We start from the raw sequence: 24,899 nt of genomic DNA on the forward strand, positions 1-24,899 counted from the left end.
GCATGCCTGTGAACTAGCTAGGTGTAGCTAAGCGCATTGACCACTACAAACAACACAACATTTTTTCTGAAAAAGACCTTGCTACAACCACAACAAATACGATTGCAAAAGTAAAAAAAAGCGAATTCCAAAGCGTTGGGCTAAAAGCAGCTCCTAAACAGACAAGACAAAGAAATGACTTGACATGAAAATGAGGACAGCGGACGGTGGCAAGAGCCCATGCGTTATGACGACATTGTCACCTACATGTGAATCGAACGTGTCAGGAAAATTAGCGAGCACCCATTTTTTCTGATCGTACTTTTTAAAAGCTGAAAATTTTGTCAACAAAACCAAGAGACGAGATCATCGTCTTTGACAGAAACGCAGTATACACGGCAAAATTTATCGTTGATTCTGAATTCTGATAATCACTTTTATGATTTCATCGTGCTAAACAAAATTATGAAAACTATCTTGCATTCAGTAATAAAGAGAACAAAAACAAAACAAACAAAAACAAGCCTACGCTATTTGATTCAGTTTTGTGATAACATTGCACAAGTCCTAAGTGGTGAAGTGGAGATCATTCTCGCTTCACAGTCCAGATCAACACAGGTTCAATTATGGCTCAGGACTTTTTCTTTTTCTTCTTGTTTTGTTGTTGGACGCGCCTGTTCACTGTTTTGACTTCTTAAAACTTTTAAAGAACAGGAAAGGATATAAGCAAAGCCACAAATAATATGTTGCGGTTAACCACTTCCATTCTCCGCGTGACTTCTAAGATGGAATCTTCGTCGAGACATATTGAATACTTTCACCAAGGTAAAATGCAATATTAGCAGCATCATCCTAGTAACAGTAACGCTAAATTTTGCCAGAGGAAGCAAGGGAACCAAAATACCAAATTATAAAATAACTGAGCGCGCGCTCTCATTGGTCCATAGGTGTGTTTAGATAAGAGTATGTAAACACGGTTGTGACGCTTTTAGATTCGCGCGTATTTTTGAGAATTATTTTATAAAATTCTTATAAGATTAAATTTGGAAATACAGTTAACAATAAAGATTAGCGAAAAAACTGAGCAACGACGTTTCGGTGTCATCCTGGCACCATTTTCAAGTTAAAAAATATTTGTGCGAAAAGTAAACTAATTTATACCAATGGTAGAGGTGCGAAATTGAATAAATTAAGATTAAGATAGCTGTTCAATGTTCATGTTCATTCCAATGAGGTGTCAAACACTGGTAATGAGTTCAGTGTCTGTTCAAAGCCTAAACAAATACTTTTGCGCGAATGGAGTCTGACTGTGTGTTAAGGCTCGGTTTCTTCTTGCGAATCCACAACATTTCGTGGATCAAGCAATCGAACTTTCCCTGACATTTCTTTAGGATCTTAAAGTTGTTAGTCAGGTCACCAACTGTATCAACTCGGTGTTCATTTTGAAGGTGTTTTCCGATGGCGGTAAATCGGTGTTCCTCAATGCGCTTGTAAAGATGACGGCTAGTGTAACCGACGTATTCTGCATCACACAGATCACATATATAGTTATAAACAACGCACTGTTGATTGATCAAAGGTGGTTTTGGCTCTTGTACTTTGAGATCATCGCCAATTTTACGGCTTCTGAACACCGGCTGTAGTTTGTGATCAAGTTTATTACTCAAGTCCGAGAGATGTTTCTTTACTATGTCCGCTGATTTCTGGTCTTTAAAAGGCAGCACAATGCGGTAAATATTCTCTGTTGGAGGCGTCGATCTTGTGTCTGGTGACATCACTGAATTAACGAAACGGGTGATGGTGGAGTTCACAAGAGAATCTGAGTACTTGAGGTTAGAAAAGATCAGTTTAAGGCGTTCGCATTCTGTTGAGAATAGTTCCCATGTTGAGGACAAGCGGTAAGCACGGTTTAACATGGTTTTAACTAAAGATCTTTTATAGCGGTTGTCGACATGACTTTGGTGGTGTAAGAGGAGACCAGTGTTTGTGGGTTTACGGTAAACACTTGTTACCAGCTTGCAGCCCTTCTTGCATATTTCAATGCCGACAAATGGTAGCTTACCGTTAGATGCGATCTCCATGGTGAAGGATATGGATGGATGACAGTTGTTCAAAGTCTTCAGAAAGGCTTCTGCGGTTGGTATGTCTTTCATTGTGGCTAGTGTATCATCCACGTAGCGTCTGTAGAAGTCTGGCAACTTGTTCTCGTTTTGTAGCTTTTCCTCGATAGAACAAAGAAAAGTATTGGCCATTAGGGGACCCAAGGGAGAGCCCATCGCTACTCCATCAATTTGTTGGTAGAGTTGACCGTTAAATTGAAATAGCTGGTCCTTTGTTGCTACTGACAACAGTTCAATTAGATCAGCTTTGCTGATGTTTAGATGGTGTGTTTTGTTGAACCAGTTGTCAACAAAAGCTCTATCAGCAAGGATCTCGATGGTTTCTTGTAGTGGGACGTTCGTAAATAGCGAAGAGACATCATAAGATACTAGGATGTCAGATTCGTTGAGGCTCAGATTGCGAATCTCATCAGCGAAGGAAAATGTGTCAGATATTGTGTAGCTGTTGATCGACAGGGGCTTCAGTTTATCGTCGAGCCATCTCGCGAGGGCGAAGTTGTAAGTACTTGTGGCGGATAGAATGGGCCTCATCGCCAGTTTTTCTTTATGAGTCTTTGGCAGACCATAAAGATGGGCGAGTCGTGATCCTTTCGGGCAAACTGAGTCAGCAATCTGTTTTGGGAGAATTTTGCGCACGACAGATTCAAGGTGTTTCTCTTTCTGCAGTAAAGGGTGGTAGTTTTTGAGCGGTCGTCCACGCGTCTTGGGTCTCTCCGAACTTACGGCGGTAAATTTAGCTGTATCGTTGATGGAAGATTCACTCAAAAGGCGAACATATTCTGCCTTATCCATAACAACTACTCCTGTACCTTTATCTGGTTTCGTGATTACGATGTCATCTTTTCGTTTTAGTTGCTCAATAGCTCTTTGTAGCGCTTTCGGTGGTTTGGGGGCTTTGCACTCGATGTAGTTAAGCGCGATCGATCGAAGGGTCGCCGCAGCTAATTCCTTCTTATCATCGGATAATGAAGGCTCCAGTTGCCAGAAGGCTTTCTCGAAGCTAGCTTGAATGTCCATTGAAGAGATGCGTTGCGGCAAGGAAAACTTCAAACCTCGACACAGAACAAGCTTCTGGAAGAATGAAAGCTTGTATGAGGAAATGTTTCCTCATACAAGCTTTCATTCTTCCAGAAGCTTGTTCTGTGTCGAGGTTTGAAGTTTTCCTTGCCGCAACGCATCTCTTCAATGGACATTCAAGCTAGCTTCGAGAAAGCCTTCTGGCAACTGGAGCCTTCATTATCCGATGATAAGAAGGAATTAGCTGCGGCGACCCTTCGATCGATCGCGCTTAACTACATCGAGTGCAAAGCCCCCAAACCACCGAAAGCGCTACAAAGAGCTATTGAGCAACTAAAACGAAAAGATGACATCGTAATCACGAAACCAGATAAAGGTACAGGAGTAGTTGTTATGGATAAGGCAGAATATGTTCGCCTTTTGAGTGAATCTTCCATCAACGATACAGCTAAATTTACCGCCGTAAGTTCGGAGAGACCCAAGACGCGTGGACGACCGCTCAAAAACTACCACCCTTTACTGCAGAAAGAGAAACACCTTGAATCTGTCGTGCGCAAAATTCTCCCAAAACAGATTGCTGACTCAGTTTGCCCGAAAGGATCACGACTCGCCCATCTTTATGGTCTGCCAAAGACTCATAAAGAAAAACTGGCGATGAGGCCCATTCTATCCGCCACAAGTACTTACAACTTCGCCCTCGCGAGATGGCTCGACGATAAACTGAAGCCCCTGTCGATCAACAGCTACACAATATCTGACACATTTTCCTTCGCTGATGAGATTCGCAATCTGAGCCTCAACGAATCTGACATCCTAGTATCTTATGATGTCTCTTCGCTATTTACGAACGTCCCACTACAAGAAACCATCGAGATCCTTGCTGATAGAGCTTTTGTTGACAACTGGTTCAACAAAACACACCATCTAAACATCAGCAAAGCTGATCTAATTGAACTGTTGTCAGTAGCAACAAAGGACCAGCTATTTCAATTTAACGGTCAACTCTACCAACAAATTGATGGAGTAGCGATGGGCTCTCCCTTGGGTCCCCTAATGGCCAATACTTTTCTTTGTTCTATCGAGGAAAAGCTACAAAACGAGAACAAGTTGCCAGACTTCTACAGACGCTACGTGGATGATACACTAGCCACAATGAAAGACATACCAACCGCAGAAGCCTTTCTGAAGACTTTGAACAACTGTCATCCATCCATATCCTTCACCATGGAGATCGCATCTAACGGTAAGCTACCATTTGTCGGCATTGAAATATGCAAGAAGGGCTGCAAGCTGGTAACAAGTGTTTACCGTAAACCCACAAACACTGGTCTCCTCTTACACCACCAAAGTCATGTCGACAACCGCTATAAAAGATCTTTAGTTAAAACCATGTTAAACCGTGCTTACCGCTTGTCCTCAACATGGGAACTATTCTCAACAGAATGCGAACGCCTTAAACTGATCTTTTCTAACCTCAAGTACTCAGATTCTCTTGTGAACTCCACCATCACCCGTTTCGTTAATTCAGTGATGTCACCAGACACAAGATCGACGCCTCCAACAGAGAATATCTACCGCATTGTGCTGCCTTTTAAAGACCAGAAATCAGCGGACATAGTAAAGAAACATCTCTCGGACTTGAGTAATAAACTTGATCACAAACTACAGCCGGTGTTCAGAAGCCGTAAAATTGGCGATGATCTCAAAGTACAAGAGCCAAAACCACCTTTGATCAATCAACAGTGCGTTGTTTATAACTATATATGTGATCTGTGTGATGCAGAATACGTCGGTTACACTAGCCGTCATCTTTACAAGCGCATTGAGGAACACCGATTTACCGCCATCGGAAAACACCTTCAAAATGAACACCGAGTTGATACAGTTGGTGACCTGACTAACAACTTTAAGATCCTAAAGAAATGTCAGGGAAAGTTCGATTGCTTGATCCACGAAATGTTGTGGATTCGCAAGAAGAAACCGAGCCTTAACACACAGTCAGACTCCATTCGCGCAAAAGTATTTGTTTAGGCTTTGAACAGACACTGAACTCATTACCAGTGTTTGACACCTCATTGGAATGAACATGAACATTGAACAGCTATCTTAATCTTAATTTATTCAATTTCGCACCTCTACCATTGGTATAAATTAGTTTACTTTTCGCACAAATATTTTTTAACTTGAAAATGGTGCCAGGATGACACCGAAACGTCGTTGCTCAGTTTTTTCGCTAATCTTTATTGTTAACTGTATTTTATAAAAGCAATAGAATAATTTTTTTCGTGTTTACATAGCCTCATCTAAACATTCGGGGAGTTGGGAGAATTCTCGAAAGTTATGCAATCCCTCGACAACTTCACGGGTTTGTTTAACTGTCTCGAATTCTCCCTACCCTCATCGTGTTAAGATGAGGCTATGTAAACACGGAAAAGGCGCTCTATTGCTTTAAATATTGACTACAAAACTTTCCCAAATGCCTATCACATCTACATTGTCACTTGAATACAAAATAAAACTTCCCTAATCTCTAGTAAAATACATTTTTTCACGAATTCCACCAGCCAGAAAAAGAAATGATGAAGGGTGTATAGATCTGTTGAAGTTAACAAAGCAGATTAAACAAATCCTCTGAGAAAAGGATGCTCGTTACCTATTTCTCTTCTACCTACCCCCCCCCCCCCTCCCACCTCCCCACCACCAGCAAAATTAACTGAAACGCTCCCGAAGAAATCTCGTCGTCACGAAAGGCGACGACCACGAACCATTTCCCATCGTACCTTTCTGAAAGCAGCAAAATTTTGTCAAACAGCAAACGCACAATTTAGAGCATAATTTATCCTATTTACCTGAAAACTGTCAATATATCATTAACTTATTTATAAAGATCTTGCAGTATTCAAATGTAAATTAGAAATTAGGCACAAGCTGTAATATCCGATTAACAATCACATGCGTATTGAGTGGTGTTGTGGAGATCATTAATGCTCCTCGAACCAGAGTTCCAGACGACCGCAAGTTTGATGACCACTCGGAGCCTTAATGTTTCTTTTTTCTTCTTTTTTATTTTTATTTCCATTTTATTCCCTTCGGTGGACGCGCTTGTTTACTGTTTGTAACATCTTCAAAATTTAGATGGAATGCTACAAAAAAAAGATAAAAAAGAGGAACTGCCGTATAAATCAGCAGTTCAATCCATACCCACTTCATAATTACTCCTGATACACATTCCTGTACATCTAGGGCGCGGTGAATGTGTAACTTGTCTCTCGGGCAATACTTCCAGGTTCAAATCCCAAACTGAGCAAATACTTTTTTCTTTTATGTTTTCTTTCCCTTTCTTTTTCCTTTTTTAATCAATGTACACTTCTATGACAATGAACTATTTCCCGACGGTTCTTTCCGTTTCCTGTCTTTAAAAGTATTATCTGAAGCTTTTGATCATTCGGCAGTTCGTCTAGTGGATTAAGTTTGGCTATCAAGTGAAAAATATTTTTCGTGTTTTTTGTCGCTTGTTATGTCTTCTTTTCGAAATTGCCAAAAGCGAATAATGTTAAAGAGAGAAAACTCCTCCTTTTTGCCGCCCAAAGTGAGCTCATTATAGCAAAACAGTGGGTCCGGAGACTGGCAATGAATTTACAAGCGATGACGTAGGAAATTGTTCCAGCGATTAGTTTACCCCACTTCGCCTCTGTAGCTACGTGAATTACTATAGAAGATTTCTTCGAAGTTCGCCATTTTTTTGCAAGTAAAATGTCAGATAGTGATGGATATATGTCCTCTAGTGAAAGTTGCAACGTACAAGAGCCGGAAAGTTGCGATGAAGTCGTCTAAACAATTTCCTACGTCACGACCTTGAAATACATTCGTTTCGGCCGCGCGCAAAATGGACCCACTTTCGGTTGGCAAAAAGCCAGATTTTTCTCTCTTCCACATTATTCGCTTTTAGCAATTTCGAAAAGTAGATATAACAAGCGACAGAAAAACGCCAAAGAACTTTTCTGAAGATATGATTGATCGTCGCAGTTATCCACACAACTTAAGCAGTTGGGAAATTAAAGCCTGAAAAATATTCAGGCCTGAACGGGATTCGAACCCATGATTTCTGCGATACCGGTGCAGTGCTCTACCAACTGAGCTATCAAACCAACTGGGAGCTGGTCACATTGTCAGTTCGTAATATACCCGTAGATGATGAAGAGGGCCGTTCAGGCCTGAATTTTTTTTCAGGCTTTAATTTCACAACTGCTTAACTTGTGTGAATTACTGCGATGATCAATCATGTCTTCATATCTTTCTCCGCAGTTCAAATATATGATATTTCATATATTCACTTGTATTCTTCATCATCTACGGGTATATTATTACGCACTCACAATGTGACCAGTTCCCAGTTGGCTTGATAGCTCAGGTGGTAGAGCACTGTACCGGTATCGCATAGGTCATGGGTTCGGATCCCGTTCATGCCTGAATTTTTTTCAGGCTTTAATTTCATAACTGCTTAAGTTGTGTGACTGCAATGATCAATCATATCTTCATATCTTTCTCCGCAGTTCAAATATATGGTCTTTCATAGATTCACTTGTAAAAAACTTTTCACTTCATAGGCACTTTAAATTATTTCGATTTCAAACTCAAAATATGCTAGCCTGACAAAAGTATTTTCTCGTGCCCTGAATTATCACCAGTGTTACGTAGGTTTACGAAGAAAAGCCACGACGATCTGTCTTTACAACCGAATAATGCGAGTCCGTGTTTGTAACTTGTGTCCCGTCAATCGATATGATCAATCCATTGGACCTGTGTACAACCGACCGTTTTTTCAACCTCCATTGAACTGGCTGACCAGTGAGAGTTTAAATTTTTTTTAAACACACACAGACACAGAAATATACTTTCGACTGTCGATTTACGAAAGAGAAACTACACATCAACTACCACACTATTGATTTAGGAACGCAAGCGACTGCGAAAGCTTTATGCACTGGTCAGCGGATTCATTAAAAAGTTAACACGAATCGATGGAAGGAAGGAAGGAGCGAGTGAAGGAGTAAAAGTCAATGTCCTACCTACACTCAGAAAATGACATTTTCTGAGTAAAAAGAGTAATTAAGTTGTTGGACTTGTCCTAGAATTTGATGATGTGGGGGTAACAATCAAGTAAATTCCCAGGGGTAACTCAGCCCCAGGGTAACTCCCATATAAATCTAGGACAGGGTGCCCGTCTACCTTTGGGGTTGAAAACGGCTATGGTACCTCTTAGGGTGTTCAGCCTCAAAAGGTCCACATCAAGAGCTCTTGTGGTACCTTTTAGGGTATTGAGCCGAAAAAATACAACACGAGATAATTTGTTGTTTTAGAATTGGTACCTCTTAGGGGTAAAAAAACTTCAAGCCACGCCCACAAAAAAACAGTACCTTGGTACCTCTTAGGGGGTCTTTTTAATATTTCCAATGAGCACCCCCTGTCCTTTTTATTTGGGAGTCCCCCTCTCGGAGAATCTGAGCCAGGTTACGGTTTGGGTTGATAAATGCATAAGAGCACATGTTTACCTGGGTCCTAAATTGCAATAAAATTGTCAATATCTTGAATAATGGTACATGGTGTTTATCCTCTCCTTGCCTTGTCCTGATTTGTCCCCAACTGAAAAATAGAAGGAACAGCAAGATTTAGATCAAATGATTAATGGCTGGCATAGTGTGCTTACTGATTCTTAACACAAGGAACCTGGCCAAACACTTTAAACAAAGCCTGTCTCAGCAGGCCCAGGAGTACAAATGGCTACTTCAGGTCTTCTATGCAGATGCTATGTAGGCTTGTCACGCAATCTTGCATGAAGAGCGTGATTAAGTGACGGGCCTGAAGAACATCTGGGTAGGAGGCTAGCTCTGTTTCAGTCACCCACTAATTCTAGGAACAAGGCGGGGCAAGTACATAAAACTGGGGGCCGCCTATGATGGACTAGCATCTCATCCAGGGAGAACAGGAATACAGTTCTTTCAATAGGATCTGAAGTGAGTGGCTGCTCTGGTGTAACAACTGTCAGAAAGTATTAAGAGGGGCCCAGAATAACTTCCTCTAGGGCAGGAGGGGAGTGGGGCTGAGCCGGGGTGGGTTGGTGGGTGGGTGGGGGGCGTGTCATACCCAAATACTATTTTAGTATGAAGAATGAATTACATGTAACATGATCTGAGGAGGTGTTCTACATTCCGTAGGAAATATGACAAGTTATCAGTGAAGTTTAGAAATCAAATAATATTTACCACAAATGACTACAATGTTTGCCATAGATCTGTCTTTAGCAGTTTCAAAATTAAAAGGGTATTTTTTTAAATCTACATGTATTCTTGAGTTGAGTCAATTTAATTATTGCAAAAAAAAAGAAACAATATTGCTTTGAATCATTCACCTTTGTTCTGTCTGTATAGGTCCATTTCATTGACTTGTAATTCAAAAGGTTGGTTTATAAAAGTTGTTTAAAAGTTGAACCCTACTATAACTCATCATTCCTTCAGAAAATATGTGCTAACATGGATATGTGGGTAAAATGTTTATCACCCTTGACCCCTCTTGAGATCCCTTCAGGGGAGGGGGTGTTGGATGCTACAGATGGGTCAAATCTTCTAACAACTGACCAATCTTCACCACCTTGGTAAATGGAAAACTTATTTGCCCAAAACAATTAACTTGGTCTACTCCACCAAGCACGTTAATGACAAGTATTCAAGTCATACCCCCAAGAAATATCATTTTCCACCCTGTCAGCTCTCTAAAAACTTCACTACATGTACTTGTACTTGAAAGTGAGATTAAAAGTCATTGTTACAACAGGGGTTTTTTCTCTCACTTGCTTCAACTGCTGCAATGGCTTTTTCAATTCAACGACTAGAATTAACATGACAGATAATCTCTGGCATTAGGAAAAGTAATATACTTGTATAGATGTATTTTTTCACAAAACATAAACCATTTCCATACCTGGGCAACTGTTATTACTGAACTCTTCATTGTAAGCTTAACAGGAACTATCCTAGTATGGTACGTGTACATTTGATGATGGAAACTGAAATAAATAAAAATAAATATTATTTAAATAATTTTTAAAACAATTTAACTTAATTAGGGACAAATGGCTCTTGTACAGTCTTATACTAGTGCAGTGCAAGCAACCTGCACAGCAAAACATATATTGCATCTCAATAGCCTCAAACAGTTAATTTTTGATTTCAAATTATGTATCAAGCCAATAAGACAAGAGATAAATTATTTAGAAAAATGAATCAGTTACACTGAAGAGAAAAACCAGTGAGCGGCAGTAGGAGAGGGGGTCGGCAAGGGTGACAGAAATGAAAGGGGGCATGCCAGAGCTTATAGGTAGGGAGTTTGGGAGAAACTAAACTATTTTCTTTATGCTTTGTTAACAATAAGTGAAGGGAAGCCTCCCTCGCTGTGGGGATGGGTTTTCCGATATTAAAACAAAGGAGCTTTGACACTTGCTAGCTCTTAATACATTCTGGAACTTTTATTTGAGTATGAATATGAGATAGATGATCAAGCCCAAACAATAAGAATTGAAAGAACAGCTGAGAAATAACAGTTGAATGAGCACAAAGCAAACAAACGCTGGGCAAACACAACCCAACCAAACAAACAGATCACCAAAAGCACAGACAGATGCGTACACGCTACAAACAGATGCCCACCCCCCCCCCCAAAAAGAAAACAACCAAACTGAATGAACAGGCAAATGAATGCAAACAAAAACAAGGCTGAACACACCCAAACTGAACAAACAGCTGAGAGAACAGAAACCATCTGTACTATCAAACTTCTTTTAAACCTGAATAATTTATAAAGGAGAAATTATTTAGTGCTATGATAAGCAATGAAATTAACACATACATGTACAACAAGCTGAACCAATAGCAATGATTATCATAGCAAGGAAAGGCTGCTACATGTATCTAAAAGTAACCAGCATTTTTCCTTTAAAACTTTATTGTGACCTTTCGAGGAAGCTTGCTAAAAGAGTTTTTATGAAAGCAAGTTCATCTAAGTTGTCTTTCTTAATTAATTCTTCAGTGACTTTGAGTTCATCATGTACAGGTACTGCACATTGCAATATTATCGCATTCGCAGAACACAGTTCATAATCTTGGGTGTCCTGTGGTGTCAAGGGTTACGTCTTTTGACATGTTTTAATTGAACATCTGCATTTTCTGCTCCATTTTAAATGATGTAATACGTCATGTGCAAAGACTATCATGCACATTGTGTCGTGATTTTTGTTGTAGTATGAGCAAGTCTGAGCATTGTAAAGTGGATATCTAAAGATTACCTCATGGTTTGTACTTAATTTTACACATGTACATTCACGACCACAACTTTGAATCGCCTTGGCTTTGGGATGCTAACCGTGGTCTCAAACGGTTATAGTTTGATTGGCTGCATTATTTTGTTGATTAGCTCCAGTCATGACAAATAGCTTGGTCTTTATCCGGTCAAATATTGTCGGTGAAAAAGTACTCTCAAGGCATTAGATCCAGACTTTACTGTAAAATATCGGGCCACTCATTTGCATTTCATTAAATTTGAATTGTTCTTCTGTTTCTATACGACGATAAAGTTGACAGTTACTTGTGATAACATATTGTTCATGGCTAGTCTTACGCAGCTCGTTTCGTCCCAGCCAAGGGACTCATCAGAGACCTTTCTGCTTGGCAAACTCGTTGGGCATCGCGCCCAAAGTCCTGTTCGCTAACAAAATGATGACAGCAATCTCGCCTTACATGTATATCGCATAAGGATTCCCGACCACACAAATTCACGAGTGAAAATTGACAACTGTCAACTATATTGTCAATTTTCACTCGTGAATTTGTGTGATAAAACGAGCTGCGTAAGACTAGCCACGAACAATGTATTATCACAAATGTTTCTATACGCTTCGTTTTTAGAAGCGTTGAGGGATATGCTAATAACTAGCCTGGTGTTGTAAAGTCGCTCATTGGAATCAGTCGTACAGAGTTTGTTTACGACAAACACACACGCCATTGTAACTGAAATTGTTTAAATTTGTGCTTCCGGCTTAGAATAATGTACGTAAAAAATATACTGTTACAAATAAGGTTTTATGCTTTAACATTAATAGTTTATGTGAAAATATTTAACATGAAATTAGAAGCCTAATGTAAATATTTGTGAGTCTATGGAAACAGGTGCCGTCACGCATTGTATCAACAAATCGTATTTTATGCAGCTGACTGGCATGGACTTTGACACTATGATATATGATTTTATCTGTCTGTAAAACCTCCATTGTTGATAAAAAGAATTAATGTTGATTTTAGCAATAAACACAGGTTGAGAGTCAGCTAGTGAAATCATAAGGCTAATATATATTAATGTGACGGCGTCGAACGCACTCATAATCTTTGACTACTACTAGTAAACAATGTACTGCAGCTGACTTAAGGTTGGTGAAGACTAATGTAAACACTCCTTCAGGATGGTCAAGTAGGCCTCAAGAATCAGGCAAGAAAGTAAGTCTGGTAAGGTTGGGCTTTATGCTCCAAGCCACAGTAGTCAAGCTTGAAACAGTTACTTGCCTAGTGGCTGTAAACAAACCTGAACAGATGTCAAACACTGTTAGTAGAAGTATATATTTAATAAAGATATTGCAAGATTTTCTCACCCAAGTAACTGATATTATTGAGCTTTTTTGGTCACACTTTACAGCAGCCATTCTGGTATTTTCCATGATAGAATCTGAAATGAAATTGTAAAGCAAATAAAATATTTTAAAATTCATTCAGAATGCAAAGGAAATGTATTTACTGCACAAGGCAACAGTTCTAAAAGGCAGAGGAATTAGCTTGTAAACTCCAAAATTACTCCCTGCCATTCAAGTGCTTTAGTGACAGCTGTGTATCACATGTGCTCATCACTAATGGAAAATAAACATACAGCGACAATCAATAATACAATAGACAGAGAATCAATCATTCAAAGTGATATGCCAGCACTTTTTTCTATCTCTTTGGTTATGTAAACTTTATTTCTCTGTGTTAAATGTGTTGCAATTTAGGAATGTTTAAAAAAAAAAATTACCAATGAAAGCATTTAATTATTGTTATTATTAAGGGACAGTGCCATGGCCTGTGCATGTGTGATTGCATTCTCATTTTGGCTTGATGATTTCTTTCTCATTCCTTTTTAGAGGGATTTAAAAAGGAGATTTCTCAACACTATATCATTTTGAGGTCACTATTTTAAAGGACCTGTACCACTTGCTGTGTTTCTGACCCTGCTGGGCTGCAGCGTGATCTTTACACTTCACCAACTAATAAAATATCCCGACTTAACAGCTATTTTTTTTCCTCCAGGACAGTGTATATCATCACAGAATGCATATTCTGCAGTTCATAACAATTTAAAACATAATACTGTATTTCACTTTAGTTACCATTAAATTGCAGGACAATCCATACATCTTTCGACTTGCTGTTGCTATGTGATTTATCTCATGTAAATACTAATATTACATTTCACCTGAATATTTCCACAGATTCCTATGTACATTATTTTATTTTAATATGCCACTTGACTTGAACGATACAGTACATGTAAATATATGCAGATTCTTTAAAATGTAACAATATAGTGTTCAAGATATATTAAATAGCCTTACATTCATGTCATTTTTGCCTGGTGAGTTTGGATGACTTCAAGTGTTTAATTAAATGTCGGTTAGCTTATGTGTTCAGACGGATAAACTTCAAGCATTTGAACGGTTAGCCAAACTTTTCAAACAGTCAACTTTTCGATCAAAGGGTCACTGACTTAGCACGCGGTCAGTAAACCATGAGTGCTTGAAAGTCTCTAAAGCAATAAGAATGATTCTAATTAATCATCAGAAAATTGGATAAATGATATATTTCAAAGCACACGAATAACTACTTAAGGTTGGAAATTGTTTGGATGTTGAATTGTCAAGAAAACAAAAACACAATTTTGCCTGTGTTTGTTTGATTGAAGTCATCATTGTATGCAATGCCAATCCAGAAACATTTCCAACCAAATTCCACCGATATAAACGAAGTAACCAGCAGTCACAAATTATTTTGAAGAAACATGATTGACTATCATTAAAATACGGTAGACGATCAAACTTGTTCAATAGCGCAAACACACTCCGAACTGTTACATGCAATTCACACGCAAGGATCGGGATGGACCTGCGCCATGAGCATATGGCACATAAAGCCATGAAATGGTGCATTCAGAAAGTACTCACCGGGCCTTCAATGTTCCCCAGCCGTGAAACAGCTGATAAAATATGCACTATTTTGTGGAACGGATTTTCATTTTTGAAATTTTCAGTGTAATAACAAATAAACACGCAAGAAATCACGATGCCTTTGCTCTTTAATCGACATTACAAGAGCGTTTGTGGTTCTTGCGTTGTGGTTCTTGCTCAATCCATGTATGTGCTTTCTGTTTTCAATGATAGAATCGGCTGATTTGAATATGTTTGGCATGCTGTAATTAGCCAAAATAATGAGCCTCTGAAAGCAAAAGTTATGAAATTGGACAAGACTCAGATATTGTTGCCTTTTTCCACTATGAACGCCGAGTCCACCACAACGAATTGTAATCCTGAAAACAACAATGAATTCAAAGCTTCCAAGCCTTCTAGTTTTTTAATGAACAAAAATTTCAAAGTAAGTGGCTAACTTTGTTGCCTTTGCTTGCCTACTAACCCTAAGGGGGATGCAGTGTACTGTAAGGTCTGCTTAAAACGTGGCAAGAAGAACAGTCGTACTATGACCACCAAATGTAAGACATTTAAAACAAGCAGCATGACAGGACATGAGGACCTTCCAGATCACAAACATGTGTTCAAAACATGCGTAAAAGTATAAACCAACAACAATCAAGAATTAAGTATCATTTGTCGAAATTTTTTTATGGTCCATTTATTTACCCTAATGGCCCAAACTTGTTATAAATGACCTATAACTTTCCAATGCCATGGGCCATAGGCTCATTTACCAGTTTTACCTTCCCAATCCCTGCTCAGGTGATGCAAGTAAACTTTTCCTGGACAGGGTGGGGGAAGTTTGCTCATAGCCTGAAATGTCAGTCCTCAGACGACAACTGACATGCCTCTCAAGCTAGAAATATACTGTCCACAACCTCAGTATGATTCAACACAAAATAGACCGCAGGTCACTGATTACCAGAAAGGTATGTTTGTTATAATATTAAACAAAGTGGGACATCGCATACCATAGTTTTACGTGAATTCATGTGACCCAAACACAGCCGTTATTAATTGTTTTCATTTGACTACCACAGTGACTACATGTATATTTCAATTCAATGTTTTTGTTTTCAATAAAAAAAAAGGAAACAAAAATATATACTAAGGCAAGCTAACTTTAAAAACTTAACCTGCAACAAAACACAACATAAGACAGTTGGAAATTGAGCATTCATGAACGAGACACCAACTTGATTTTTTTACATGCATACCAAGGCTTTCTGTTTGGCTTAATAAGCTGTTTTACTGTTCTTTTCTGTCTGTCTTCCAAACTCTGTAGCTTCTGGTTAACTTTGGGTGCATTCCTTTGAGGTGGATCTGGATCACTCGGATCATGGTGCATCAAAGGAACCAATGAATCCATGACCAGTGTGGATTCATCAGTTCCTTTGATGCACCATGATCCGAGTGATCTTGGGTCACTGATCCTGATTCAGATTACCGCAAAGGAACGCACCATTTGTCTTTGTTCGTTTTAACAGTAAGCTTAAAATGTTTTTTAAAATGTTTTTATACCGGCTCCAAGATTTTCTGAACGGATACGGGAAATATATGCTTCCAGTTGATTTCTTTACGGATTGCTTTTGCCATTTAAACAGATGATTGGATTTTTTAACGGATTGCTTTTGCTGTTTTAACGGATGCTTAGATTTTCTTAACTGATACCTCTTTCCATTATAAGAGATGCAAAGAAATTATGAACAGTTGCAAAAGCCATTTGAACAGTTTGATTGTAATGTAAGACGCTTCACCTGATGCTTGTTATCATGAAGCGTTTAAACGGATTACAAACAGATAACAAATGGATGATAACTCGAAATAGCACTAGTACTTGTACCCAGTCTACTTATAGGGCAAAATATGCTCCGGAGGTCTGTCACGTGTCATCCCATATACATACATACATACATATATATCCACAAGATTTGCCCTGACTTAAAAATTAAAAATAAATTTGGGAGAATGGTTATGGATTCAATACACAATGAATGATGACACAAGGCAGCCCAAAGAAGGCAAAAGACAAGCAAAAGTAAGCTTATTGCAAATTGATGTAAAAATGACTTCATGGTATATTTTGGTTGCAGCAAGGGATAAAACATTGAATTCTTTACCTCATGAGATAGCTGATCATTGTGAACAAGCTCTAACTTTTCAAATTTGACGGTTGCTCCAACTGCAGTGTCTCTATAAGACTGCATGACATGCTGAAGTAATTCCTTCCCCTCTCTCATGTTGAAATTGGAAACTTGAAGAAGTTCTGAAAGGCAGGACCATTGAAAAACTGAGCAGTGATTAACCAAGATAAAACAAAGTCAGTTAAGCTTAGGCCCGGTTTAAATGTCACATGTTACATACTCTGAATCTAATACTAATTTGGGGTCGACTCAAATTAATAAGTTCAACATTTGATTTAAACTTAGCATTTTTTGTGCAAAATGAAATTGCTGAGCGCGAGCGACATGTTCGTTCCTAGACTCTGTTTCAAGTTTCCCATCAATGATAAGGAGCACATTATGCGTTTCGATCGTTCACACCTTTCAAGTACCATTCCTGCATAGAGGACGTGCAATTTACAATGTGGATGACAGTGCATTACTTCTTATACTCTGATTTTCGTTTCACTTTCCCGCTCAAATTCAAGTTCATAGACTTTGCGCTCCATCTTCTACTGAAAAAAGAGAAAAAAACTTTGTCACGCACTACATTTTGTCTTGCCTTGCCTCTTTTTCAAATTAAGTAGAGCATCTCATACAAAAAAGCATTGCGGCATGTCAAGCCAGTAAGTCTTATACTCTGCTGAAGAGAAGTGCGAAACACCGCATACACTATTTTATCTTTTTCTCAGCTCGTGAGCAGGTGCAATTCAACAAATCCTGCAATCTGATTGGTTCCTGGAGCGGGCAGAATTTTTTCATCCGGACCGCCACAGCGGGCGGAATCCGTCGAGTTGATCTATTTTTGTGAACGAATTAGTGGTAATCGTCAATCTTTCGCCCTTTTCACACTTCCATCGACGATTAATCAATGCAAGTTTATTTCTATTCACCTTTAAATGGCAAGGAAAGTCACTGTAAGTAAATTCAATTGAATTTTTTGAAGTTGTTTGGCTGTTTGTAGCTCGGCGCTGTAATGGTGCATAATCCTGTGTGTCTCTCTCTGTACAATTTTAAGTAAAAAAATGAGTCAATTTCAGTCAGGTTTAACTCTCTGATCATTGCTGTATTTGAGACAATTTCTGTGGAATACACTTAACAAATGTCCTCGCTATCTGCTACTCAATTTATGTTAGAAAACTCTGATTTCAAGTGATTCGCAACAGCTGACAGAAATTGTTTTTGTAGTACAACTTCAATCTTTGCACGAAATTTCACACTGGAAAAGCACTTTCGCAGAACTTAACTGGTGAACTAAATGCAACTAACATAAAGTAGTTCAAAATAAATCTATTCAATCTTAAATACATCTTTCTTTGTCTAGTATCGGAGTTACTCGCTTGTTCACTCGTTAGATTTTTTAAGAATGGTTTGTAGACGGCGCATAAGCCAATTCAATGACAAAGTTGCATAAGCAAACCCACTTGTAAGCCAGTTTACTGCAGGAATAAAAGATAAACATGTTATTGGCTGGCTTATGGTCAGTCCGTATTGTGAAAAACTGTGACATCAGACTTGAAACTGCTGCCCTTGGCCTGCGACCTTGGGCAGCATTTTCAAGACCTTGGTCACAGTTTTTCCCTATACGGACCGACCATACAACATCAACAATAACTTTATTTACTCATACATTTACAGTGCCTTTATATCAATGAAAAGTATAGACAAAGAAAAAAGTGTACTACATGAGTCTGGAGACTGAAGTAACCAAGGGTTTTCTAGTCAGCCTCCAGTTATCATATTGCCATATTGCCATTACAGTTGCCATATTGCTTTCCTACCCTGCATGTCATGTAGCATAGAACGGTTTTTGCTTGACAGCCGAAAAGTAATCAGTTTTGCATAACTACATTGCATGATTGGATTGAAGCAAGAACCACATACTGGCATCCTCACCAGCCTTCCATCTACATCTTCTACAATTGCCACCAAAAATTCCCACCAGCTTGTTGGGCACATGTCATGCAGCACAAAACTGTGGAGTAATGCATTGGTAAAACATAGTTTAACAGAATTTATGAATTGGATTCGGCACACGTAAAATGCGGCATTTAAATCAACTGTCAAACTCCAGTCGCATATTTGACTGGATCAGTCGAATGTTTGACTGAACTCGCATTTAATAGACCATTTTACAGTTGTCTACTTGGTGACCTGCCCTGTGAATGGCAGCGAGGCTGGAGGCGGCCTTACTTTGGTACAGACATCTCTGCTTTTGTCATGTCAGTGCACCTGGTTAGCATTAGAACAACCTGATTTACACTACAAATGCCAGTACTGGTCAGCAGTACCAGAGTTGAGCATGCTCTTAAGCTGTCGTGGTAGCGTGGTGCCCCATTCATTGTCCTGTTACTCGGCTGTTTATAGTTTCACTGTGGTTTGATTAAAGCCTTAGTGCGCACATGTTCTGTGCATCACGCAAGGCATGGTTTAAGCACCACACACACACTGGGTTGACATTGACACAATAAATTTTGCTACCAAGTACACGACTTTAATGAAAGCAAAATTTTCCTACTGTGACCAAATCAACTACTTAAACCAGGAACACCAGAATAGCAGCATATCGCTAACCACTAAATGTGTTAGTCTTCCAGCTGAAAAACTAGCTGTTATCTGTCAGAAATTTAACTGAAATCTAACTGTAAACATGAACCTGTAGATGGCATAGAGATATGCAAATGTTTTACTTACTGGGGAGGTGACAGGAAAAAATGTAACAGGCACCGTAGTTTTCAAAAAAGATCAATAACTTTGAAAAATGCACGGTTACCCCTACATTTTATGTTATGAAATGGAAGTGGCAAGCCTATTCAACACATGATTAGTTTCTGGTTGTGAGCTAATGGTATTTAGACTGTATTTTAGCTGAACTAGAGGAAGGCTGTCAGAGACAACTAAAAGCGCTGTTGCAACAATTTTGTGATTAAAAACATACTAAAAATGTTTTTTGTTTCCTTTTACAATATACTGTATCTTTATAAATGCCTTTGCTTTTCTGTATGTAAAGGCCTAAATGGGAATTCTAAGGAAATCTGTGAAGAAATATTCTTTCCTTTTTTTTTCAGAAAATGCTGATGTCAGCATTTTTGTAGACATTCAAGGCTAATTATCTCAAAAAAATGCATGGCCACCCAATTTTTCTTTGTGGATTCCAATAGCCCTTGCAAAGATCTACTTTTTCCGTGTGGTCCTAACCTGACAAAAAAAACTTTTGTATTTAGTAGACACTAAATACAAAGTCCTTAATTTGGCAATTAGATTCAGTGCATGTAAAATGCAACATTTAAACCATGCCAGACCTTAGCTTAAGGTGGCTCCCTATAGCAGAGTTCTCCGTAAGCTCCGGCTACCAGCAAAATTCACCGTCTAGCCGTCCTTGGCGTGCCGGCTACTCATAGTAAATAAATCATGAAAAAAATTATTTGTAACAATGTGAGCCTACCCGTCTATAAAATTAAGCATTAAAAACAATATGTCTAGTTTTCTCAACAAATACGTAACGATTAAAAAATACAACTCTTATAGCTGTGAGATCAAAGAAATCTGAAATCATTCGGGCCGTGAGAATTGCCGCCAAAAACGTGATGTGGGCACTGAGCCGTGACAGCAGCACTGAAATATTTGACAGCCGGGGTTAAGTTAAAGCTCAGTTTTTCCTCTGATAATCAAATCAAATTAAATCAAAACTTTATTTATCGAGGGTGACACGTAATAGTTTATCAACTACTAAATTTGTGGCCCTCTTAAATGTACCAAAAGTTAAAAATCTACTATAAACAATAATCAAAGATTATCACTAAAATATCGAAAAACAAAAAACCCAGCAATCGCTGTTCAGTACGTGGGATAAATTGAAAAGAAAATAGAGATGGCACAAACGAAGGTCATAAGTTGTTTTCTTTCAAAAATATAATTAAACTTAGTTCTTTTATCTCCAGTGAATGTATGCATAATTTAATTAGTTCTTTGAACACAACAACATGCAACCCAGTGCTTGGCTCGCACATGGAGGATTTTCGAAAACAAATAACTGCAAAGATTTCTTTCAAAAAAAGAAACAAACTTTGTAAGATCTTACACAATCTTTAAACTAGGCAGCTGTAAGATGTTTGTCTAAATATTGAAAGTGGGATATAAAACAGGCGAGCTTATCGAGCAGGGAAGTATGAATAAATACATGCACTCTTTCCAGGCTTCATTATAAAGTGAAACATTTGCAAAATATGCCAAATTTAAGTTTGATTGTATTAACTTTATCACTTTTGAAATCATGAATGAAAAACCCAAACTACCGCAAAGGTTCAAAACGTTGATGATGGCCCGCACGCTTAATCAGAAAAAACTCTGAGCTTAAATCCGCAGGAAACTTCACAGTATTACAGGCTTCTACTTGCAACAGTTACCAATCACAAGCTTCATCACGTTCAATGAATTCCACCCCTAGCACTGTGTCAAAGCCACTCAAAACTTGTCTTGTAACAAAATAAATGCCAAACCTCAATCTAGCACCTTCAATGCCAGCAAAACTCTTTTCTTGTTTGGCTTTCTCATCTGTTTTTACACGCGTGATGACCACAAAATGAGAACCTTTTTGACGTTTTTGATACTTTTTTCGAATTTGATACGGATGACGATGATTAACCTGTTCAACTAACACATTATATTACATGTATGTTTTTCTCGGTGAAATTGCTTTTCTTTGAGAAAAGAACAAAACCATAATTGCTTAAAATACACTGAAATGCACTTTTTAGAACCCCAATTTCAAACTTCTCCTGGGGAGGCTCCCAGACCGCCCAATAAAAGGTTGTGGTCGTTGTCAGTACATTTTAATGGTACTTTAAAGCAAAGCTTTAAAGATGTGTACTTATGAGAATTTTGCATCATGGTCCTGAACATTGTTTCCTCTACCATCTTATACGCTCCTTGTACTTGGTTAACATTTCTGTGACTAGTGTTTATTCGGGTATTCAATGGATCATTTATGTGAAACCTTTTCATATACCCCCTCCCCTTGCCTCTAACCCCTCCCCCCATTCACAAGACTAAATTGGGTTCTTGGAGACCGAAGTAAAAGTTCAAAGCCTTATTTCTCAAAATGACCAAATAGATGGATCATCAATATCTCGCACATGATACAATGTATCTCCACTGGGTTTTAACCGAATGTTGTCAAATTTTCAACATTGGTAAAGGACACAATTATCTAGGTCTTAAAATTTGCAATTTATGAAATTTCTTTCCCTGTTATTTAGTTAACATAGTTATTGTTAGTTAATATTAGTGCGCTTTTTCAAAATTTCACGAGAAAAAACTCCTCAAAACACTGCCTTCTGAGGTTTGTCTCCTGGACAACTTGCTTACAGACAGGATGAACTTAATCCCCAGTATTGCATTGTGCATCCCTACTGCGCATAATTTCACCCGTGATTAGCGCGTGCACATTAAAAAATGGCGGCTTTTTCGTTACAGCTGGACCTCACCATACCGGTAAATCATCATTTTCGCGCAAAGGGGTATGGTGACCTATCATTTTTTTCTGTTGTTTTGAATTGAGTAATAAATTTCTCTGAGTGTGTAAAATAAATATGGGCCAATTCTCAGTGCAGAACAAAAAGCAATCACTGGAAAGGTGAATTTAGCAAGCAATCGTGACTACAATCATGGTGCTATTATAAGGATTTATATAGGTATAAACAAGGTGCTGTTAATCCTAAACGAACATGGGGACCCCTCATTTTTATTTCAAAATTTAAGTTCCTATAATATAAACAATCAATAGGTAAAGTTTCACAAAAATCTCAGTGCATGTTCTATTTCAGTGGAATGACCTTAATTCCATGCTTCTCGAACCATTTATTATTACGTTACCGTGTTTATAATGAACACCACTTTTTAACACTTAGGAGCTAGTTATTCATTAACTATCGTGCCATGTGAAAAGGAAAGCTCATTTTTGAAGTCAGAGTGCAAAGTCCTTTAACGTGGTACCAAAATTGTTCAACAGAGTTGTTTTACAAAAAAAGTGTTTTTAAGGTACAAGACCCCCTTAAGTCTTGATTAAGCTTATGATTATTGTAAACACATGACTGTGACATATACAGCTAACTTGATCAAACCTGTAGTCACATAAAAGTTCATACCTTTTGCCTGTTTCTTTTTCCATGGGATAACAAATTCCCCTTTCTTAGATAAAGAGGCCCACGGACGCTGCTTTCCTGCATCAGTTGGTCGGTTACTTCATTGCGAATTTAAACGTACGGCGAGCGGAGTGTCATCCTCAGAAAACTCTGAGCTTGAACCGTCCGGAGCTAAACCTCCTCTATCAATGTTTTGATCCTTGTCTGATTTCAACCCCTTCGGAGCAAACATTTTCCTCAACAACAGTTGACTTGTCCTTAACTTAGCTCCTCATGACTTTTGTACGGTCTTAATAAACGACTTTTCGCTAGAAATCACTGCATTCCTCCTAAACGACCGCGTGACACTGATCAAGTATCGGGACAAGCGCGCGAATCACAGTTCCTCTCCCTACGGGGTAGAGTGAGATGATGCGGAAGCTTCTAAATTCACCAAAACTGCCCCAAAATCTTCTATCCTGCAACTTTAAAACAATAAATCTAAATTTTTAAATCTTTTAAAACACGTGTTTTTGAAAATGCTTATAAAGCAACCTAGTTATTTGTCCTGGTTTTGTTATAGAATCGATACTGTCCCTACTCTACAGGGTGTATATTGTTATGTTACTTTGTGACCAGGCCTTGTTGACAATGAGCAACACCAGAAAACCTATGAATTGTATCTTTCAAGAATACACCCAGAAATGATTTAGGAAATAACCGAAGATTTCTCGGCTGGCTCAAGTCTTGAGGTAATTGCTGCATGCTTTACACGAACACTCAAAAAGACATATGATGTGAGAAAGAACTTTGTAGTGTTTCCGCCGATAAGATGCCGCAAGCCGCAACTTTGCGATAACATTGATGCTAGTCCCGCTTGATCTTAGACATCATCATCAAAGATGGTATTTTTTTTTTCCTGTGAAACGTCCTCCGCTCGTAGGTGATCCAGTGTTGGGCCACATTTTAGGTCTGTACGTGCAGACAGACCATTAGTAATCACACTGGAACACAATATTCTCCTTAACTACTCTGACTACTACAGCAAGACATCTATAAAATTGTATCTGCTTTTTTTTTTCAATATGCACAATATACATTTTAAAAAAAACAGATATAATCTTATGTTGTTCTGTCGTGAATTTAAGCAACAGAGTACTTTTTTCATGTTCACATAGCCTCGTCTAAACACGAGGGGAGTTGGGAGAATTCAAAACAGTTATGCAAACTCTTGACTTCATCTCAGGTTTGTCTAACTTTCGAAAATTCTTCCAACACCCTGAGTGTTTAGATGAGGGTATGTAAACACGGAAAAAGTACTCTGTCGCTTTTATAAAATATTTCTGAAAAAAATGCACAAATTTAAAACATCAACTGTATTTACATACTCTCATCTAAACACACTTATTGACCAATGAGAATGCATGTAGTATCTCACTCATTTTATAAAGTTTAATATTGTGACGAACGAATGCGTGACATTATTTGTTGTTGCGAAATCACCACGCTGTTGTAATAGGATCTAGTTTTTTGGTTCGGAGAATTGGGAAGAGAATTAAAACACGTGTGTATTTTCGTGAAGGATCTGTCCTTTATTTCGGCACGTTACATTGGTGGCAGCGGTGTAGGATTTGGCAAACCGATAGTATGGCGCACTATAACGATGGTGAGGTTAATTTTGGTCCGCTGATTGACCTGAATTCCGAAGATTTAGCTCCAACTGAAAAGGATGCGACGACAATGGCGAAATCTCCTGTCCCGGTCGGGAGTAGTACTCCACATACTGAAAGGCACAGCAACGACGAAACCGTAGACCAAGTTTTAAAGGCGATTACGGCAATCAGCATTGGCATCGAGAAGCAAAACAGTGCCTTAGAAGATCGTTTCGGCGACCTTAGTAAACGCCTCGATGCCCTCGAAACAAAACAGCGTGACAATCGTGTTACACTGGGCACCAGTCCCCGCGATAGTGGTCTGGATTTGTTTGGCAATCACGAGGAGGTGCGTTTTAGCGAACTTCCAGCCCCTCTTTCACCCAGCCCCTGTCACCAGCTTCCACAACAAAAAGAGAAGCCACGTGTCCGTCCCTCACCTTACAATGGTTCAACTCCGTGGGAGGATTATAAAGCCCAGTTCGAACTTGTAGCAAAGATCAATGGATGGGATGGACGGACCAAAG

At 38.7% G+C, this 24,899-nt stretch overlaps 4 protein-coding genes and 1 long non-coding RNA gene across 5 annotated transcripts in view; 3 read left to right on the plus strand and 2 right to left on the minus strand.

Annotated features, from left to right (window-relative positions):
* LOC145498207 (uncharacterized) overlaps positions 1–24,899 on the plus strand; it is a 233,993-nt gene that overhangs the window by 121,971 nt on the left and 87,123 nt on the right. The gene's annotated exons all lie outside the window — the stretch shown is intronic.
* LOC145498591 (uncharacterized) overlaps positions 1–24,899 on the plus strand; it is a 126,061-nt gene that overhangs the window by 59,671 nt on the left and 41,491 nt on the right. The gene's annotated exons all lie outside the window — the stretch shown is intronic.
* On the minus strand, positions 1,004–3,193 carry LOC145497115 (uncharacterized). Its single transcript, XM_081476912.1, has one exon. It carries the CDS (start codon positions 3,114–3,116, stop codon positions 1,254–1,256), a length of 1,863 nt encoding a protein of 620 aa, XP_081333038.1. The 5' UTR covers positions 3,117–3,193; the 3' UTR covers positions 1,004–1,253.
* On the plus strand, positions 3,202–5,365 carry LOC145497114 (uncharacterized). Its single transcript, XM_081476911.1, has one exon. It carries the CDS (start codon positions 3,285–3,287, stop codon positions 5,145–5,147), a length of 1,863 nt encoding a protein of 620 aa, XP_081333037.1. The 5' UTR covers positions 3,202–3,284; the 3' UTR covers positions 5,148–5,365.
* Positions 10,069–23,311, minus strand: LOC145498194 (uncharacterized). The gene is made up of 5 exons (XM_081478095.1): positions 22,745–23,311; positions 18,380–18,573; positions 16,557–16,702; positions 12,811–12,884; positions 10,069–10,179 (listed from the first exon to the last, which is right to left on the minus strand). Exons 1-4 carry the CDS (start codon positions 22,765–22,767, stop codon positions 12,849–12,851), a joined length of 399 nt encoding a protein of 132 aa, XP_081334221.1. The 5' UTR covers positions 22,768–23,311; the 3' UTR covers positions 10,069–10,179; positions 12,811–12,848.

Source organism: Orbicella franksi, chromosome 9 (assembly GCF_964199315.1).
Source record: "Orbicella franksi chromosome 9, jaOrbFran1.1, whole genome shotgun sequence".
In the NCBI taxonomy this organism is placed as follows: domain Eukaryota; kingdom Metazoa; phylum Cnidaria; class Anthozoa; order Scleractinia; family Merulinidae; genus Orbicella; species Orbicella franksi.

Excerpts from the sequence above, each read along its gene's own strand:
- LOC145497114 (XM_081476911.1), top strand. The coding sequence starts at position 3,285 with ATGGACATTCAAGCTAGCTTCGAGAAAGCCTTCTGGCAACTGGAGCCT.
- LOC145498194 (XM_081478095.1), bottom strand. The coding sequence starts at position 22,767 with ATGGAAAAAGAAACAGGCAAAAG. Across the intron at positions 18,574-22,744 it reads GAAAAAGAAACAGGCAAAAG|TTTTGTGCTGCATGACATGT; the intron begins GTATGAACTTTT and ends ATTACTCCACAG. Across the intron at positions 12,885-16,556 it reads ATGATCAGCTATCTCATGAG|ATTCTATCATGGAAAATACC; the intron begins GTAAAGAATTCA and ends ATTTCATTTCAG.
- LOC145497115 (XM_081476912.1), bottom strand. The coding sequence starts at position 3,116 with ATGGACATTCAAGCTAGCTTCGAGAAAGCCTTCTGGCAACTGGAGCCT.